Source organism: Canis lupus, chromosome 14 (assembly GCF_011100685.1).
Source record: "Canis lupus familiaris isolate Mischka breed German Shepherd chromosome 14, alternate assembly UU_Cfam_GSD_1.0, whole genome shotgun sequence".
Taxonomy (NCBI): domain Eukaryota; kingdom Metazoa; phylum Chordata; class Mammalia; order Carnivora; family Canidae; genus Canis; species Canis lupus.
The window spans coordinates 55,358,409-55,379,907 of NC_049235.1; the positions used below are offsets into that span (position 1 = coordinate 55,358,409).

At 38.9% G+C, this 21,499-nt stretch overlaps 1 protein-coding gene across 1 annotated transcript in view; it reads left to right on the plus strand.

The window, feature by feature from the left end:
* TES (testin LIM domain protein) overlaps positions 1 to 11,544 on the plus strand; it is a 47,535-nt gene extending 35,991 nt beyond the window's left edge. The window contains exons 3-7 of the mRNA NM_001168688.1: positions 1,220 to 1,472; positions 2,406 to 2,741; positions 3,964 to 4,179; positions 4,594 to 4,752; positions 10,273 to 11,544. Of these exons, the coding sequence (NP_001162159.1) occupies positions 1,220 to 1,472; positions 2,406 to 2,741; positions 3,964 to 4,179; positions 4,594 to 4,752; positions 10,273 to 10,461 (1,153 nt within the window). The 3' untranslated portion in view covers positions 10,462 to 11,544. The remainder of the gene's footprint in view (positions 1 to 1,219; positions 1,473 to 2,405; positions 2,742 to 3,963; positions 4,180 to 4,593; positions 4,753 to 10,272) is intronic.
* The last annotated feature ends 9,955 nt before the right edge of the window (positions 11,545 to 21,499 follow it).

Sequence of the window (21,499 nt, forward strand, 5' to 3'; positions counted from 1 at the left end):
GTGAAAGCCCAGTCCTTTAATAATGTGTCCAAGTCCCTGCATGATCTCATGCCTGCCTACCTCTCCAACCTTGTCATTCCCTATTTATTTACCTCACTGCATTCCTACCAGCCTTCTATGATCATGGGATACAAGCTCTTTCCTAATTCAAGACCACCACAAATACTCTTTCTGCCTAATGTTTGGAGGCTTTTCTCTTCTCTATTTCTTTACCCCATCTCAAATATACACAAACACACACACACACACACACACACACACACATTTCATACTTGTTTCATCATCCTTCACATCTCAACCTAAATGTTAACTTTCTTATTGAGTGATATTTTTATGGAGTCCTTTCCTCACCATTTCCAAGTCAAAATTACTCTCTCAAAGTATCCTGAACCTTTCTTTCCTATCACAAATGCAATTATAGGGTGTAGCAATCTAAGTACATTGCTGTAAGGCTAAGTACTATAACTATATAAGCTAAGTACATTGCTTAGCACATGGACACTCGTATATGTTGCATGAAGGAATGATTACCTGCTAGACCAGATTGGGGAAAGGGGACAGTGTCTTTCATTTAGTGGTATCTTTCATTTCATTTCTCTGAAAGTCCAGAGACTTTCATCTATCTGGTTTTTACACATATGAAAGCACATAGTAGGTGGTCACTAAGTGTTTGAAGAAATAAAAGGAAGAGGGGAAAAAAGAAAGGAAACAGGAAAGGAAAGGAAATTAGCAAGGGTACCGAAAGGAAAATGAGGAACGCTAAAGCTACATCTAGGATTATAGTCCTTTATCAGAAAAGTCATATCAACTTCCCCTCTCACTTAAAAGAACAAAAACCCAAAAATGGGTAATGGCTATAAAATGTCACCAAGCAATAAAATATGAAACCTCTTGCTGTGATAGTGTTTTGGTGATTTTATTTACTTCTCAATTTAAGAAAATGAGGAACACCAGATGAGATTTTGCTCAGATATGGCTCCTTGAGCACATACTTTTTAATCAAGACGTAACGTTCTTAAGTCTTCTAACATGAAGGTACATTTTTATGTTTCCTTGCTTAAATTTATGGATAGCTACTTGGAATCCCCATGACCAATAGCCTTTCCATACCATTATATGGAATGTGTGTAAAAGTATTTTATAAACTATAAATGTATGAGTATACTTACTTATTGATTAAGTATAATTAATTATTGCCTACTTATTTCCAAAATTATAGAAAAATATGTCGTAACTGCAAGTGTGGCCAAGAAGAGCATGATGTCCTCTTGAGCAATGAAGAGGATCGAAAAGTGGGAAAACTTTTTGAAGACACCAAATATACCACCCTGATTGCAAAGCTAAAATCAGATGGAATTCCCATGTATAAACGCAATGTCATGATACTGACCAATCCAGTTGCTGCCAAGAAGAATGTCTCCATCAATACTGTTACCTATGAATGGGCTCCGCCTGTCCAGAATCAGGCATTGGTAAATAATAAGGGGGAAGGGCAATCTCTTAAAGTTTGGGGCCTACTTACTTAGGGCAATCCTTTAGTGACCTAGTCAACGTCAATCAAGTCTATTATTTTTGTGGAGTTGCCATTACTTTGACTTCCAACTCCTATTGGTTTTTGAAAGTAAAATTAGATACCTTATATATAATTTCCTGACTACTTAGATATAGTAGTAAATTAGATATAATTTCCTATATATAATTATATAATCCCCTAGATGTAGTAGGGAATTTTTGAGGGAATAGTCTGACATTCTTAATTAGATGAAAAACATCTTTTAACCTAACAGTTACTAGATACATACAAATTTTTTAAGTTTCTTTCTTACTCTTGAGAAGATTTCTCTGAAGATAGCAAAGAATATCTGAAAAAGTAGAATTTCTGTCACTCTTTTTTAGAAGTAAAAAAATATTCAACAGTGCATTTTACTATGTAAGGCAAAAAAAAAATTGTGTCAAACTCCTTTTACTTTTATAACAACTAAATAGGGCATTTGGAAGTCTTTTAAGATTACTTAAATCATTCAAGTGAATCTTACGATATCTTTTTTATATAATGATAAAAATGCTGCTGATCCATAGGCAATTCTAAACATTTAAACATGCCTTCTAAAAATTTGTGTTCTCTTGCAATTATACATTTGTATATTTAGCACAAGTATACATTAGTAACCAAAATCTTTTCATAAACTTTTTATAAACTTGTTAAAATTTCATGGAGAAAAATGTATCTTTCCTATATCTTTTTTGATTGTGTTAACATCTCAAGATATATATTTTATAAAGACTTACAAATGGATAAGACCCACTTCTTTCTTAAGTAATTTGCTTCTGATGAGTGTTATAAAATACTGCTTGTCTGATGGCCAAGGCATCTCCTGGTTAACAGTGGTCTCCTTGTGGTTCAGGCCAGGCAGTACATGCAGATGCTGCCCAAGGAGAAGCAGCCAGTGGCAGGCTCAGAGGGGGCCCAGTACCGAAAGAAACAGCTGGCAAAGCAGCTCCCCGCACATGACCAGGACCCTTCAAAGTGCCATGAGTTGTCTCCCAAAGAGGTGAAAGAGATGGAACAGTTTGTGAAGAAATATAAGAGCGAAGCTCTGGGAGTAGGTGATGTCAAACTTCCCCGTGAGATGGATGCTCAAAGCACCAACCGAATGTACATCCCTGGTGGGGACAGAAGCACCGCAGCAGCCGTGGGGGCCATGGAGGACAAGTCCGCTGAACACAAAAGAACTCAGTATGTAAGTGCAGAGGTCATGGTGTTGGTACAGTTGGTGTATTTTACAGGTTCTCTCCCTTTCTTTGAACATTTTTGAGGAGGGCCATTCCTCCATTTCCAAAAGGAGTGGGTGAAGGAAATAAGTTAAAATTCAGTTTAGGTTTCTTTCAATGAGTCATCATGTTTGAAACCTCTGTCTAAAGCCAAATTTTCTGACTATGTGTTGCCAAGGACAATTGTCAGTTTTATGTATACATGATAGTCAGCATTGGTAACTAATCTAGAAAACAATATAACTAATCTAGAATCTGTTTCTAAACATAATTTTGGTGTTAATTGCTTATCTCTTCCCATAAACAATAATAATACATGCTTAGGTTAGTTCAGTTTTGCTTGTGAGAACATGCCTAAAATTCATAATTTAAATTTATGTGGATATACAGTTGATCCTGAAAAACATGGGTTTGAACTGTGCAGATCTACTTATGCAGATTTTTTTATTAATAGTCTAGTACTATAAATGTATTTTCCCTTCCATATGATTCTCTTAATAATAATTTTTCTCTGGCTTGCTCTATTGTAAGAATTCAGTGTATAAAAGAAATAACATACAAAATATGTGTTAATTGACAATTCAGGTCAATAGTAGACTATTAGTAGTTAAGTCTTGAGAAAGTCAGAAATTAAATGTAGATTTTTGATTGCTTGTGAGGTTAGCACCCCTAACCCCTGTGGTGTTCAAGGGTCAGCTATATAGTCGATCTTATTTTTTAAAAAAATCTGTCTTAGGGAATTAAAGTCTTTTTCTTATGCCTTGAAAGTAAAAGAGAATTGTGATACAGATGAAACTTAGTGTCTCATAGATATGATTAACACATTAACCAATAAGGCTTGGTCCTATTAAAAAAAGAGAAAAGGTACTAATAAGCTCTAATATAATCATTTTGAAAGAACCACTTAAAAATTGTGGGGAAAATTAGTGTTGCCCTTTTTCCATAGGTAACTTAAATTCAGGAAATAGTGCTCAGTGTTACCACCAGGGCACAAGAATTAGGTTTGAAAAGCCTGGAGAAAGCTAAGAAATTCCACTTCCCAGAAATACACCTTATTGTCTCTGTGGACAAATTACTAATTTTAGTAGGAGTTCTTTCTCTTGCACGTTGTTTCTCTGAATTCCAACTACACTGATGATGAGAAATGCCAGTCTTACGATGACATATTGTTTTGGATGGCTTCCCTTTCAGTCTTGCTACTGCTGCAAACAGAGTATGAAGGAGGGTGACCCAGCCATCTACGCTGAAAGGGCCGGCTATGATAAGCTGTGGCACCCAGCTTGTTTCGTCTGCAGCACCTGCCACGAACTCCTGGTCGACATGATTTATTTCTGGAAGAATGGAAAGCTATACTGTGGCAGACATTACTGTGACAGTGAGAAACCACGATGTGCTGGCTGCGATGAGGTATGTATGTCCTCTGCGGCCACCGCAGGCAGGCTCCTTGTGCTCCCGTAGAGTCAGTCCCCTTACCATCCTCGCCAGGCCATGCTTAGTGGAAAAGCAACATGAATTAACCAAGCATCAGTCTCTTTATTTACACACAGAGGAGTTGAGTGGAAAAAAACTTTAGTCATTTGGAGTGTCCACGTTAGTTATATTGACTAATGAAAGACTGTCCAGAAACATAAAAGATTGATTTGGTAAACTAAATATAACCTGAGTTTAAGCACTAGGTTATTTTCAGACTTTGAGCCCAGAAAAGTAGGTTGTAGTACTTGTGGATCTAAATCCCCTATTGGCCTAAAGAACCTAGCTTTGTCATTTGTAGCAAAAAAAAAGGAAGATACGTGATTCATCTTATTTTTGCCCTCTTCCCAGTTAATATTCAGCAATGAGTACACCCAGGCAGAAAACCAAAATTGGCATTTGAAACACTTCTGCTGCTTTGACTGCGACAACATCCTAGCTGGGGAAATATACGTGATGGTCAATGACAAGCCGGTGTGCAAGCCCTGCTACGTGAAGAATCATGCTGTGGTAAGAAGCACTCTAGGGTTATGGTCGCCTCGACCTATTTAGGACTTGATTTTAATGCCTTCATTTAAGCCAGTGAGAAACAGAAAGTACGACGCTTAAGTAGGAAGCATGACTCCTAGCATAGGGTATTAAAATCCAGGTAATTCAAAAATAATACATGCATTGACTATGAGCCACCTCAAGATTTCCATCTGTACAGTTTACACTACAGATTATAAGTGCTACTTAGTAATCACGTCCCCACTGAAAAAAGTTCTTTAATGGGAATGAGATTGATTGATTCTCATCATACAGATCAGAGTCCATTTACATTAATATTTTTAGGAGCTGTTTGTATTCTTTTGCTCTGTTTGAGTGTTTATGGTTTCTGTTCATGTTCCTAGAGTCCCCCACTGTGGCTTCTTCTTTTTTTTTAACCTGGAGATTGTACAATGGCTATTTCTTTAAACCCTCGTTGAGTTGATGGAGTATAACAAAATTTGACCTGTGTATTTAGATTTCTTTGCATCGGCCAAACATTTAAATCTTTAATGTGAGAGTATATATTTTTTCTTGGCTCTCCCCTGCTTACACAGAGCTGCTATTGTGTGATGGCCAACAGATAAGTAATTGAGATAAAGGTAGATAAAGTTGACCATATATAGTAAAACTCTTAATCCAGGGGACGTTAAAATGATAGACATTTACTTCTTTATAAGGAAGATACGTACTAAAGTTCCCATGAGCTATCAAGTAAAGCAGACTCCTGGCTAAGAAATAAAATGACGTATCCTTCTAGGAGTGGGATACTACAGAAATAAGGTAAGTAGTTTTGATGCCAGTGCCAGTTTTCAACCTTTATCCATTCCCTGAGTACCTGAGTATAATATGTCATTTTCTGTCAATTGTACCCCATCAGTAAATCTCAGGTCCTCACAGTTACAACTACTTCAGACCTTTATTTCTTTGTCATTTGGATTATTGTAGTGACCTCGAATTAGGTGTCCCCACTTCCAATGTCTGTCTTGTCCGAAGCCACCTTCCGTGATGATGGAAGATCATCTTTCTGAAATGCAAGCCTAGTCACTAAGTCTTTGCTTCACAGATCCAGCCCCTTCTTGCCCGTTCAGCCCCTTCTACTACTTATCCGACCTAAGTCATGTTCAACAACTCATTTTCTCATTTTCTAGCTTATGCACCGTTCTCAGTCTCCTACTCGTACTAACTCCTTTGTCTGAGGCATCCTCCCATTCCATCTCACCTGACTCTGCCTCTACCTGTCCCCAGACTCAGTGTAGGCTTCTTTTAGAACCCCTGACTTGATTTTTTTTTGTCCCAAACTCCACTCCTTTTCCTCTGGTGAGGGTGCCCCTCTGTGTTCCCAGGGGGCACACCTGTGTCTAATTAATACGAGCCCTTGGTCTCCTCCCTTAGACTATAAACAGCTGGTGGATAGGGCTTGCCTTTTTATTTCCATGCCCTCAACATCTGCCTTTAGGAAATGTTCAAGTGACTTATTCGTGTTCTAATATTTCTCATTTGCTTTGGGGTCAACGTGGACCTTCCTTATACCTGGGAAAAGGATAATGAGTCACCATGTGGCCTGGTACCTAATTTAGCTAAAAACTGCTTCTCTGCATGTTGTTGCTACAGTTTCCCTAAAGGAAGAGGGTTATCATAGCGTGTATTTTATTGCAGAGGTCTCAAGGAGTAGGTCTCAAGGACTTGGATGCAAATTCTGTAGAATCCTGTCTGCTTTATTTTCTGGTTACTAGAACTGCACAGTAGATAATCAGCATTTACCGGATAAAGCTTTAAACAGATGAAGCTGCTTTACTTAACTGTTACAAGCTTCTCTTCATTACATTGTAACCCATAAAGAGAAGTAACCAGAGAGATTATAAAAACAGAGTCCTTAAATTATTTAGCTTTATAAAGTGCCTGATTTCTTTTAGAAAGTTTACTTTCTCAGTAAAATGTACCATTGTCCTTTTCATAAAATTAAAATGAACAACTCTCTCCATTGCCTGAATAAGCCAGCTAATAACAAAAAGAGTTATCCGTGCCACATACTAAATGATGTCATGAATTTTGAAGATTGGTTAGTTAAGGCCATCGATCTGCTTAGAACTTTTAATCTTCAAACAGATTATTTGTAGACCTGAAGACAAGATGTCAACTCAAAACAGGGCATTTCTGTGGAAAAAGATTAACTTGGGAAGAGGATAGTGGGAAAAACAATCAATTTGTCTCTACGTGGTCTCTGGAATTCTGGTCTCAAATGGCCACTCCCTGAATTCACGTCTCTAGGACTTCACAGAGAGCTCCCTATAGCATGTGTTGTTAGCTTCTTCACGTTGTGTAGACAAATAAACTAAAAGAAGTAGGGGACATTAAAGGAAATCAGAACTAACTGAAATATTAGAAGTTTAAAAACCCAGAAAAATCAAATGTCAGGCAGAAGGTGGTAAAGCACATCCTGTCCCTGATGGATTCTATAATCCCCAGGCCCTCCATGAGGCCTAGGCAGCTTTCAGATTTATAAACAATTAGGGGCAATAGATTTTAGCTAGGACTATATGTCAGACTCTGCGATGAATGACACCTTATTAGCAAAACTAAATTATATGAAACCCCAAACCCTAAATTCTGATACCATTTGGTGCGTCCATTCGGTTGTTTTTTTTTTAACCTAAGCAATTTCCTTGATTTTACAGATAGTTGAATAGTAGTTATCACTTTTTTTTAAATCACAAATAAAAATGAGTTTCAAAAGACATAAAAAGATCCACAAGTCTTATTAGAGGGCTGAGATAAAGAAGGGAAGTCATAGTCCAAAAGTAAAGAATTTAAAATATTGAGAGTGCAATGCTTCTGTTTTATACAAACAGGTTTAAAATATTGAAAAATTATATAAGAAACACAGAAAACTTCGAAGGACAACATTCTAAATATAAAGCTACAAAATATGAATATATGCAAAGCAATTGCTTGCGTGGTACAGCTACAAATGAAGAGCGCATTTATAGTTAAAACATTCGTTTTTGTTGTATTCAGGAGTAGGGTATTGCTCATAGAGAGAGACTATCTCCGTTGCTTCTCAGGAAACACTAAGTTGACATAACATGGGAAGTAAGCAGCTATTATCTCTGTAATTAGAAATCACGTGGCTCTAAAAGTATGGAAAGTCAGGGCACCTGGGTGGCTCAGCCAGTTAACTGCCCCGCTCTTGATTTCAGCTCAGGTCATTGATGTTAGGATCGTGAGCTCGAACCCTCGTGGGCTTAAGATTAAGATTCTTTCTCTGCCTTTCTCTCTCTCTCTCTCTCTCTCTCTCTCTCTCTCTGTCTCTCTCTAAAATAAATAAATAAAATCTTAAAAAATATATGGAAAGCCTATTGCACGTTTGATGTGGGTATTTGTAAACAAGGCCTCACTTCACATCTCCCAGTGAATTGCAGCCACGTTTTAAGGTCTTTTCAAGTAAGGAGGCTCAGGCTGACTGACCTGCCTTCATCTCTCAGTGACCCCTGACAATCACATTAAAAGACCAAAGGTGCAGAAGCTTAGACACTTCCATGTAGTGTAGGACAATCTTTCTTCACTTGTTATAAAATATTTAAAAACTTTAGGTAGTCACATTCATTCAGAACATGCACAAACAAGAAGGCCTATGGAGTGTCTAGTGTTCTGGAAGTTTTGATAGGGAAGTTTTTTTTTTTTTCTGCAAAATTATTGAGGGTTATATTCATTTATTTTCTTCATATATACGTCCAGCTAAAGAAGAAAAATATATGTGTTTGTGGGTGTGGCCATATTTTTTTGTACATAATATACACTGGCACAGAAAACATAGTATTAATGTTTTACAATATTAGATTATATATAGATTATGACTTAGAACAGAAGCTAGTTAGCTATAAGTTATATTTTTAGCGCAAACTAATTATTCTCAAATACTGTATTTTTGAGTCCTTAATTATCTTAAACATGATTTTCATTTCATATTGTGTAGAAATTAGTGATATGTCAGAGGTAAGACTAGTAAAACTACTCCTGCAAGGCTTTAGTGAGGAAAAGTTATTTTTTTTTTTAAGACCATATTTTTAGGGATCCCTGGGTTGTGCAGCGGTTTAGCGCCTGCCTTTGGCCCAGGGCGTGATCCTGGAGACCTGGGATCGAATCCCACATCGGGCACCCGGTGCATGGAGCCTGCTTCTCCCTCTGTCTATGTCTCTGCCTCTCTCTCTCTCACTGTGTGCCTATCATAAATAAATAAATAAATAATAAATAAATAAGTAAATAAGTAAATAAATAAGACCATATTTTTAAGAGCAATTTTAGATTTATAACAAAACTGAGAGGAAGACACAGCAATTTCCCATATAACCCCTCCACTTACACATATATAACCTCACTCACCGTAACACCAGTCACCTGAATGCTACATTTTTTTTTTTTTTTTTTTTACCAAGAATGAATCAACATTCACGTATCATCACCCAAAGTCCGTAGTTCACCTTAGTTTCATTCTTGGTGAATGTACCTTCATTTTGGTGTTGTATCTTCTGTGGATTTGGACAAATGTATAGAATGGGCAAATGACTGTACCCATCATTTTAATGTCATAGAGAATATTTCCACTGCCCTAAATGTCCTCTCCCACCTCCTTATCCCCACCCCCTGCAACCACTAATCTTTTTATTTTCTCCATAGTTTTGTCTTTGCCAGAATGTCATGGAGTTGGAATCATACAGTATGTTGCTTTTTTTGATTGGTTTCTTTCACTAGGCAACGTGCCTCTCAAGTTCCTCCATTTCTTTCCATGGTTTGGCAGCTCGTACCTTTTTAGCACCGGCTAATATTCCATCATCTGTAGGCACCACAGTGTATTTTTCCCTTTATCTACTGAAGGGCATCTTGGTCGCTTCCAAATTTTGGCAGTTATGAATAAAGATTCTATAAATATCAATGTGAAAGTTTTTGTGGGGTGTGAGTTTTCACCTCCTTTAGGTCAATCCCAAGGAGCATGATTTTGGATTGTATGATAACTGTATGTTTAGTTTTCTGAGGAAAAAAAAACTGTCTCCCAAAGTGGCTACACATTTTGCATTCATTCCCACCAGGAATGAATGAGAGTTCATGGTGTTCCACATCTTCAACAGCATTTAGTATTATAGGAAAAATGTAGAACTTCTTATAATTACTGAAGTGCAGTCTAATAGAAGACATTGGAATAGAACTGCTTTGAAACTTGCCATTAGGACCCTGCCTCGAACACCATGGGGATACCCTACAAGCACCAAATCACCTGTTTGGTTTTCACCTGTTATTTCTCAGAGTGCTCAGCATGAGGACCACCCCCCCACCAGTCGCTGGCTAATGAAATTAGCTAGAGGGCCACTCTCAGTTACATGTTTCTGAGGGGGTCATTCTCAGTTTAATTTACCATCTGAAAGAAATGTGTTTTTGTTCAGCCATGAAAATGTCACCATCACAGTTTGACCTCTCATCCTCTTATTTGTGAAATCGACTTAACAGGTATGCCAAGGATGCCACAATGCCATCGATCCTGAAGTGCAGCGGGTGACCTATAACAATTTCAGCTGGCATGCATCCACAGAGTGCTTTTTGTGTTCCTGCTGCAGCAAGTGTCTCATTGGGCAGAAGTTCATGCCAGTAGAAGGCATGGTTTTCTGTTCAGTGGAGTGTAAGAAGATGATGTCTTAAGAGGAAAGCACCAAGCAATATTGAGTCATAGCTATCCTAAGTGGTCTGCATTTCTACTGTAAAATGCAATTTGGAAAAATAAATGGAAAAAAAGAAACTGTAAAGGAAACCAGGAGATTGTGCTTAGTATCTTTCTTTGCTGTTTTTCCTCATCAATTTTTTTTTCATCTCAATTTTTAAAACCTGCTTTAAGCGTTTGAATTTTAAAACAGTGAAGAATTTTATCTTTCCCTAGCTTTCCACATATAAAATCTTGGAGGTGGAAGCTTGGATTTAATTAATCTTCATATGCCTATCCCCCTGTGCCAAACAAACGGTATATATGAACACATAAAATTAGTGTGCTGAACGGAAAGATGCACACTGCTAGCTCTATGTTCTTTTTCCTCCCTTGTGTGAAATGAAAGGAAATTAAACTTGCCCTAATGCCAAGGCTCTACATTTATTGCCTTATCTTATTCACTGAACTTTGTAGTGATACTCAGTGAGTTCTTCTGACAGAGAAAAGAGAAAGCAGAGTACAGAGAGCTCTTATTCTAATGGCTTTGCATTTAGGCAGAGGTGGCTTTATCGCATTTCCCTATTTTTTTTTTTTTTAACTTGCCCTACCTCTCAGCATTCTCTTTGTAAGCTGATGACCTCTCTCCGTGGCCTTAAATACTTTATTGTCACATGTGGCATCCACTTTTTTTTCCTTCTTTTTTTACTTCTGTAGATGATTTCAGGCTTGGACGTAAAAGCCAAGCCATTCATTTATGTTTTCAATCCAAAGAATATGTATACTGTTTCTACCCAAGAAACTGTAACTTGTAATGATTGCACTTGTCTACCATGGTTTGGATGGACTTTTTTTTTGCATGAATTTATTCTATTATAATGGATACTGTCATATGGTGCTTCTAAGCCTGTTCAAAGGGATGTATCGAATGTCTTCTTTGCCTGTATACTTCCATCCTTAGATATTTCTAATGTTTATTTTTCCCTATATACTTCAATACATAGCTATGCACTATAAAAATGAAACTGAATGAAATAAATGAGTGAATGATATGTATATTCAAAATAAAGTCTCTTTCACTTCAACAGTTGTGCCTTTTATATTCATATCCTTTCCCTTTGAGGAAAAAAAATCCTTCTGCAATTGAGCATTTGTCGCAGCAGGGGGCGATGTCTCCATGGGTAAAGCCTCAAACAAAAATAAAAGCTGTTTCTGACAAGACAGGAAATTAGGCTTTTCATTATGCTGAAGGGGGCTACATTTTATGAAACTTTTTTTTTTTTTTTTGAGAGAGAGCATGAGTGGGGAGGGGCAGAGAGAGGAGAAAGAGAGAACCTAAAACAAGCTCCACACTCGCGCAGAGCCCCACGCGGGGCTCAATGTCCCTGAGATCATGACCTGCAAACAACAAATTTAAGTTCATGCAGTTTTGTCTTTCAGAAAAGATACGTGTCATTTTAACTGAAGTTTGGGTAAGCTATATCCTTTCGAGATGAATCTAACAAATATTACTCGTACTTGAATTGTTTTTTTTGCTTTTCTAACAATTTTTTTCATGATTACCTATTGTGAAAAAGAAAGCAAGTGTGGAATGATAGTAGATTAACTCTTCCCAGTATGAACAGATCATGAGATGTCTTTCCTTTTCCTTTTCTTTTTTCCCAGCCTGAAGTATTTCTGTCATAGTGGGAGTAGTGGTTTTCTATGACACATACTCAAAATAATTTGCTTTGGATTTTTTTTTTTTTTCCCAGCTCATGATTATTTGGCTGATCCTGCTTTTCCTAAATTCCATACCGCTTCCCACCCACCATTCACACACTATCACTAACATACATAGGCACATTTATTCCTTCTGCACTATGCCTTTCTCAGCCACGAAAAAGTGTCTTGAACACATGTCACCTTGTCTAAAGAAGTAATCTAATCTTGCAGACAATTTTAAATGCTTATATCACAAATGTCCATCATTGTCTGTAAATACCACTTTATGCTTGCTCTTTTTACTTTTATCTCAATGGCAACAAATATATTTTCGATAGCATTTTTTCCACAGAGTTGAACAAATTAACTTTCCCAGGCATCCCTAGGTGGGAATAAATTGAAACAATTCCCCTGCATATTAACATGGCCACTCTGCATGGCTGCCTGCACAGCATTCCTGGGACTGAGGTAGAATCAGGATGTTTTGGGGATGCCAGAGGCCCCCCAAAATTGACCAAATCCAACATTCACTATTCAAGGCACTGATTGCATACATGTTAGAGATTTCCTAAAAGAAAAGTACTTTATCTGGGAAATACAGAGCTTCTGAGTTTAACTCTTTACCCTGACTTATTTTCAGTTTGGTCAAGAAAATGAACTGTAATGAAATGCATGTAATACAAGAGAATGAGCGCTATTTTTAATTGTTAATCAGGTTTTTTTTTAATTCTTTGAATACTTTGCCCTATAACAAAAGAATAAAATGGTTACAGATTTTCTAAGATTTATTTTTCCTCCAGCTTTTAGGATAGGCTCACCCTCTCACTCCCCACTATGACTTTATGTTCTGATTTGTCCTCATTCTAACCAATGGTTTTCTTGGTACACAGACCAATGTTAAATCCTCTCCTTGCAATAAGAAAAAAGAAAGGGAAGAAATGACTGTTTTTATCTGGATCCATGCATTGCTTTCCTTCAAAAGTAGATATTGGCTTTTGTTTGCTAATTTCTCAAGGGTCAATAAATGGAAATCTCTGTCATCCAAATCCCGTTTAAGTTCTAATTTCCAGAGATAGAGTGTATCATTTCCGTACTCAATATAGAAAGCATTAACAACCATGTCTACGCAGTTAGCAGTAGAGACATTCACTCTGGAAGGACTAGACTGGGAGGAAGAGAATATCAGAATATGAACCACTCAGAGAGTAAGAGAAGTCTTTTTCCCTCCTGCAGAAGCCACCATCTTGAACATTAAAAGGTAAAAGGTTACCGGTGGTTCTCTTACTCCCTACTCTGCTGTGGGTACTGGAGAACAGGGGGTTTCTTTCCTGACTCAGGAAGTTCAAAAGATTTTGACACATCAGTTGTTGAAGAATAGTGAGGTGAGGTAATAATACATTTATCATCCTATTGGAAGAATAGGACATGTAAGAATGATTAATCATGAACTCATTCACAGAAACTGCACATATCCTGTTCATCTCTAAGAAGAATTTTGCTTGTAACCCTTGGATACAGTAATAATTTTGAAAAATCGGTGGATTTCTGTTATTTGATCCCATTAAGAAATACGAGTTACTTAAGAGAAACACTAGCCTTCTTACTTGTAGATTTTTATTTTTTTCTGAAATGAGGGCCTGTGAGGTTTCTTTCTTTGATCGACTCTACCTAAAACTTCTGTGACTCTGAAATCTTCAAGCATAGATTTCCAAATCTGACTTTGAAGTATTTCAGCCCGATTTTACCGGCAAGAGATTCATTATTGACTCATTCTTAAGGAATTTCCAACATGCAGTGTTTAAGCTCACCCAACTTCACCATGGTTACCAAAGAGACTCCATAACCTAAGATCAGTATTAAGCCTTTGTCTCAAGATGCCCTGGCATATCTGAACTTGTCTTCTGGGCATTCACTTAATTCCTCAGAAAACTTATAACTCCGTCAACATCTCCATAAAACAGCATTTTACCACAGATTCTTACTAGATATGCCCTGCCCTTCTTCCTAACTTCTGATTTAAATGCTCAGCGACAACTTTGATGATTGCACTGAATACTCACAGATACGAAAAGGACCCACTGTGCTGGGGTGTACATAACCTGAAACACATACTTGCTTGATTAGTTGAGTCTTTTTTCATATATTTATCAGGTATTAAAATAGCTTTAGCTAGTTATTCTGTCTCTTCATGGGGAACAACATGTCATTGTAGCTTCTATTTAATTTGATGATGTATTTTGAAACACTCAAAACAAGATATCATTAACCTTTGATACTTGTTTTGAATGGCATTTTATGCTGACATTCATGAAGGCTACTATTGATTTTTTTTTCAATGACACTTCACCCCAGAATATCTTGACCTTCAGACAATGATAACAAAACAACTCTCACCCCGTTGTCTTTACTAGAGTCTGCCATTACTGAATGTGGAGACGTTAGAGTTGATGCCCCCATAAGTACTGACTGTGAAGGCATCATGGTATGGTTTAAAGGAGGACTGGGTTTAGGAGTCTAGACACCTTCTGATTGTCTAGACGCCTTCACTTACTGATTGTCCCTCTTCTCCTCACAGTTATAGCTGAGTAGGATGGAGAACAAAATCACTGGATTTGAGGAGTCTAGGAAATAATAGGCCCAAGTGTAGGATAGAAATATGTTGAAGTCACCAAGCATAACAATAGGGAAAATGGTTGAGAGAAGAATCAGAAGCCAAAAGTTACCAGAAAATGTGAAGGGGTATCCTAGAATTTGGCTGCAGATGACAACTAAGGGTAGAAATAGGTGGTAAAGTCTGGGGCTATCTACATAAATATTTCTGAGAGCTGTGATTCTGTTAGGGGGATAAAAAAAAGGAGGGGGGAATTAGTGGAAATACCAACAGAACATGAGGAAGACATTGACACCAGAGGCACGTTGGAATGCCTGTATGAGAGCAAAAAACAACTGGCTTCTACTGGAAAATACTCCAGAAGAAACAGAGACCTTGACGGAAACCTGGCTATCAGTTGGAACAAGGAGATGAAGCAGTTGAGAGTACAGGGCGTTTGCACTTCACAGAAGCTGGAATTCAGAGGACAAAGAGGTAAAGTTAGGGAGTGTGGGAAGGGATGGGGCCAGATTAAGGGATTTTCAAAGCAGAATGGATATCAGATTTCCAAATGAGGCCAAAAAATCTAGATGCCTGGAGTAAACAGAGCAGAGAGACATACCAAGGTTAGTTCCGGTAGTTTGCTGGAGAAGAATGAGTAATCAACTAGGAATGCTTTTGGCTGTAAGTAACTAAAACACAGCTCAGGGTGGCTTAAAGGCAAGACACAAGCTAGTCCGAATTTGACTCAGAACAAGCTCTTTTAATTTCCCAGCTCTGCCATTCTCAAGTTTGTCCTTTCATTCAAATGCCAGTCCCTCACATAACAACACCCAAAGTGTAAAGCAGAGGTGGGGCAAAAGGGTATTTTACTCAATTAACAAGAAGAAACATCTTTCCCAGGAGCCCCCAGCCGACTTACCTACCCTTCCATTTCATTGGCTCTAGAACTAGGTCACCCGCTCAGAGAAAAAGGGAAGCTATAGGTTTGATTGACTTAGTCCAGCATAATGCACACCCTAAAGGCTGGGCGCACGATCCCCCAGAACAAAATTAATTTGCTCATATAGGAAGAGAGGTAATGGCTGTCGAGTTGGCAAATAACACTAAGGTGAATAATTATTTACAGTTCCGAATCTATGGGCCGCTATGGTGGATAATTAGAGTTCAGATTCTCGAGCTGTAGGCTATAGGGTTGCTGGGCAGCTGTTTAGTTCTGAAGCTCGGGGTTTCTGTTGGCTTGTGAGATGAGACAGGCATCATTTGGGGTATCTCTTAGGCAGGTTGCCGGAGAACAGCCAGAGATGATGTGGAATCCCAGAAAGAGATGCTACAAAGGTCCTGCGATGACTGGTTACTAGATTTGGCTTGACTTGCTCCCCCCCACCCCCATCTCATTCTATCTAACGATCCATTTCCATTCACAGGTCGTTGTTACTTCCTCTATCAAAGGCTCTCTCTCCTTATGTCTTATTCCTTGGTTTCCCTCCCACGCTGACTTATCTAACCATCCGAAACCTTTATTTGAACCCGTCTATGCCTGCCTTTCCAATACTATACCCCAACACTGTAGTTGATGACCTCACCGTTTCTCACCAGGGATATCGTAAGTTCCTATCGGGCCTTCCTGCCTATAAGTCTCACCCTCTCACCCTCATGCTCAGTCAGTGGTTCTCAAACTTTGGTGTGCAGCCACCTCCCTGGAGGGCTTGTTCACTACAGATTCCTGGGCCCCACTCCCCAGAGTTTCTGATTCCGTTGGTCTTAGGTGGGGCCTAAGTATCTGCATCTAAAAAGTTCCCAGGTGATGCTGATGCTGAATATCTGGGTCCACACTTTGAGAAACACTGTGCTGATCCATTCCCTATTCTCCTCCCGGAGTGCAATACAAAGATGGAATTTCTATTCTCCTACTTAAAAATCTAATAGGGATCCAGCCTCTTTCTCGAACAGTCCGTACATACACATTGTCATCTAGCCATACCTAAATGCTTATAGTTTCTTGAAGTTAGTTTCTTCATACATCCATGACTGCAAAGGTAGCGAGCTACCTGTGAGATGCTGACCCGTGACACTCTCACACCCTACTAAGTTTGTGACCCACTCTCTGTGCTCCCACAAAGGTTGTTTCTTTTTTTTTTTTTATCATTTTACTTTTATCATTACCCTAATTGAGTGCAGGAATATATTATTCATTATATTTTCCCTGGAACCCAGTAGAGCACTTAACACATGATATGTGTCTCTGAAATGGTGAATAACAAAATGAATTAGGTGGCATGTGAATAAGCCATGGTAAGAGTCTTACTAGTTGATAGGTAATTCATTTGGTCAAGTTTTTTAAAAAATGGATCAGTAGAAGAAATATGGCTTAGTAAGTTAAAAAAAATTTACTTGAATTTTTTTTAAAATGACGATAAAGGATCATCATTTTACGTTGCCCTTAGCAATACTTACTAAAATTCCCTCTGCTCTCCTTACACCTCCAGTTGCTCTCTCCACAAGGCTCCTAAGCCTTGATCTTACTGAATTTCTCTTCTCTTGCACTCCCATGTCCACTTCTCTCCATTGCTTCATTCATTCATTTATGCACTCACTGAGTATTTATTTATTGAATCAATCAATATTTATTGAACCGAACTTATCTCCAGTGAGGCTGTATTTCCCAGCATACACTGCAGGAGCTCTCTAGGTTTGGCCCTTAAAACTCAAGATTCCCAAAGAGATGGTGAAGCCAAGAGATAAAGGAGGCAGTCTTCTCCATACTGCTGCACACTGGAACATGATGTAAGTAAGAAGTAAGCATTTATTGTTTTAAGCCACTGAGATTAGGGTTGTTTTCCATGAGGTTAACCTTTCTTAACTAGTAGAGATAAATAAAGCAGATCATTTACTAATTCTACAAACATACCTTGACTAGGTCAAGTGTTATACTGAGATACTGGGAAACTGGAGGTGAATAAGATAAAACTTCCGCCCTCAATTCTTCATAGGATCATGGGGAAGACAAACAGGTAAACAGAAAATTAGACGAATGACAACCTGTTCCTGAAAGAAGACGATAGAAATGATCCTAAGGTCACTCAGATATTGAAATATCGTCTCTAATTAACAGGTTATTTTCATTGTCTTCCTAAAGTAGTGGGTAGATAAATAGAAGCACTGCAAAACTCGAGTCCAAAATACCTGGTCACAGTGTGATTGAAGGACAGGAGGAGTCAAGGACAACCCCCAAACCACATTCCTGCCAATTGGAAGAATGGTAGTGACAGAAATAGAAACTTTTATGGAGGAGGTAGGTGGAGAGAAAAAAAAAATGAATGTTTTTGGAATGTGTTGTGTGAGGCAGGTGTAGGGTATAGTTTGGAACCTGAAAGCTGAATCTCAGGAAAAAGTGGCCAGATATGTAGATAAAGATACCAATAAACACAAGTTATGTTGGCACCTCATATTAGCTGACAGAAAAGGGTCCTCAATCTCCTTACAAAATGTGACCATATAAAAGTGATACTTTCGAAATGATTTTCATGTCACTTTCTATTTTTCCGGGATAAAATTAAGACAAGTATTTAATATATTTTCTCTTTACTGAAGAATTAGAAATTATGCTAGTAGTTTTGGTACTTCTGTTTGGTACGATAGACATCGAAAGTTCTGAGCAACCACTTAACCTGTTTGTGTCTCAATTTCTCATCTATAAAATGGGAACATCAATCCCTATGTGGCAGACCGCATTTTCAAAAATAGCCCTAGTAATATTTGTGGTCTCACATGTTCTTCCAGGACCTTGCCACTCACCATCTGGAATCTATCTTCCCTCCCCTTGCACCTGAGGGGGACTTTGTGACTACTAGGATGAACAGAATGTGGCAAGCACGCCTTCCTAGACTGGGTCACAAGTGTGACCTCTCTAGCCTATAGCAAGGGATGGGGCCCAGTCATCATTCTTTGAGGAGGCCCCAAGTAGCCCACTTGGAGATTCCACGTGGAGAGGTCCATATGGAGAGGAACTCAGTCTCCCTGCCCAATGCCACCATCAACTTCCAGACACGAGTGAATGTATCTCCAAATGATTCCATTCCCCAGTCTCGAGTCTTCCAGCTGAAGCCCCCAGTGTCAGCAGAGACAAGCTGAACCCACTGCGTCCTATCCATATTCCCAACCACAAATGCCATGAACATAACTAATGGGTGTTTTATGCCACAGAATTTGAGGGTAATTTGTCATGCAGCCCTGGTACCTGAAAGACCTGTTGTACAGAATTAGTTGATACAGAAAAGGAGAATTCCTGCAAAACACGTGAATTTACTCCCTATGCTACAAAATGTTATTTATACAAATATCCTACTTAAGATACTAGCTCATCCTTTTATCTGCCTTTCCTCTCCCTTTGCTTAAAGATTTATACAAATGTGCAGTCTTAATAAACATAAGTCCATAAACTCCATCTGTGGAGTTTATAAACTAAGGAACATTCATAATAATCCTGACTCGGAAAACCTGGTGTATACTGTTTTTCAAGACAGTACATTCTGGAGGTTAGGATCACAGTGCGGGAGCAAAAGGAAGGCCTGGATTCCTACTGGGAGTCCGTAGTTCTTGAATGCCTATGCTAGACAAACGGAATCCTTAGCACTCCAGTTGCCAAGATGAGAAACACTTTAGGGCTGCTAAGGATTCAGTGGGAAAGAATTTAGAACACAGGGCCTTGTTTATTCTCCAAGTTCTGTGAAATAAAAATCATTTATTTAAGGTAGATTGAGAGGGGACTGATTAATCACCCCCAAGTTCCCAAGTACTATGGATGTAAAACTATGTCCAATATAGGCTTTGCCCCTCCAGAAGGTCACAATCTCGTATCTTATAAAGGAAATAAGTGTTTAATCCACTGTGATCCATGGAATAGTAGAGATAAAATATGGAGATTAGCCTGGAGGCTTGTCAATACTCCGAATTTATCAGAGAACACTGGTATGTGATACTATTCATAATCAGTTATTTACCCAATTTCTTATAATCGTTTTTCTCACATTTAAAAATGAATTACTTCCTTTGAATTGCAATTTATACCATGTAAGGATCATACCTTCGATGAAATTAAGCATATATGAGTGAATTGTGGGGCGCCTGGGTGGCTCAGTCAGTTAAGCATCTACCTTCGGCTCAGGCCATGATCCCAGGGCCCTGAGATCAAGCCCTGCGTTGGGCTCCCTGCTCAGTCTGCTTCTTCCTACCCCTTTCCCTCTGCCCGTTCTCCTCACTTGTGATTTGTCTCTCTCTCTCTCTCTCTCAAATAAATAAATAAAATCTTAAAAAGAAAAAAAAAAGAGTGAATTGTAAGGGGGTATATGAGGGTTTGGGCAGCCCTGCTTAACTAAGGCACATAGTACATTATTTTTTTCCCCCACACACATCTTCTCTTTTTTTCCTTGTTCCAAACAACATTTTGCTAATGGACTTAAAATAGAGGCTAGGAAGGGAAGCTGGAGGACCATGTAGGACCACAGCAACTTAAAGTACTTTCATTCTGAACTGATTTTCCACCCCTCACCGTATCTAACCAAAAGCCACCATACCCCGTATTTTCCAGTATCAGAAAATATCCTGTGCAGTTTTGCAAAATCTATGAAGTAACCGTAAGGCACTGCTGCAAAATCGCCATCACCATTGACTATTTATTAAGGATTCCCCTCTGCCCTGTGTGGCCTAAGAGCCAGCACATCCGCTAAGGCCCTGCTGTAAGGGGTTGCCTTCCAGAGTGGGGGGGGAGGTCAGTGTCCTTACTGAAGGATAATTCTTGATTCTTATAAAAGAAACATAGGAATTTCTTTACTTCTCTCTAGCAAAAAGGCCTTTGGAGGAGGAGGGTCCTAGAGCCTTTGTCGGGAGTACTTCATCTGCATTTTACCAAAGGAGGGGTTCCTAGCTGTCGAATAACCCTTCCTAGGTGTGTGTCTGTGTTGGGGCAAGCATTTTTTTTTTTTCCCTTTGGAGGTTTTATTTATTTATTTGAGAGAGAGAGAGAGCACGAGTGAGAGAACACGAGTCAGGTCAAGGGCCAAGAGAGAGGGAGAGGCCAGCAGCCCAGCGAGCGGGGAGCCGGCGTGGGGCTCCATCCCAGGACCCCAGGATCGTGGCCCGTGCTCAAGGCAGCATCTTAACCCACGGAGCCACCAGGCACTCAAGAAACCGCCTGAGCCACCCAGGCGCCCGTGGGGCAAGCATTGTATATAACGTGAGAGCAAATTTTGACTGAAACACTGTTTTAAACCAAGTTCATTATTAGTCAGTCTCTTTTTAAAACTGCCCTTACCATTCTTTTGAACAGCAGAGCTAGCCATCGTTCTAAATGCTCTATACAGATGCACTCACTCCCTTGGAGGTAGGTTTTATAGCATTTTACAGATAAGGAAACTGAAGACAACGAGACTGTGCAATTTGACCAAGGCCACAAAACTAGGAAGCAGAAGAACTGGAATTTGAACTTTGTAAATCCAGCCCCAAAGTCTGAATTCTTACTCACTTCACCGTATTGCCATCCTGACCACATGTCTCTTCCCTTTCGTATAAACTATACCAGGCCATCAAAAAAAAAAATTATTTTTTTTTTGTTTTGCTTGTTGGCCCTTCCACAGGGATTTCTTCTGTTGCACATTTGCTTTAACTTAGCCCATCTTTTAGAGAAAGTTCTCTCCTTATAGAGTTGCTCCACGTTGCATTGATTCTGGGTCACGCAACCAGCAGCA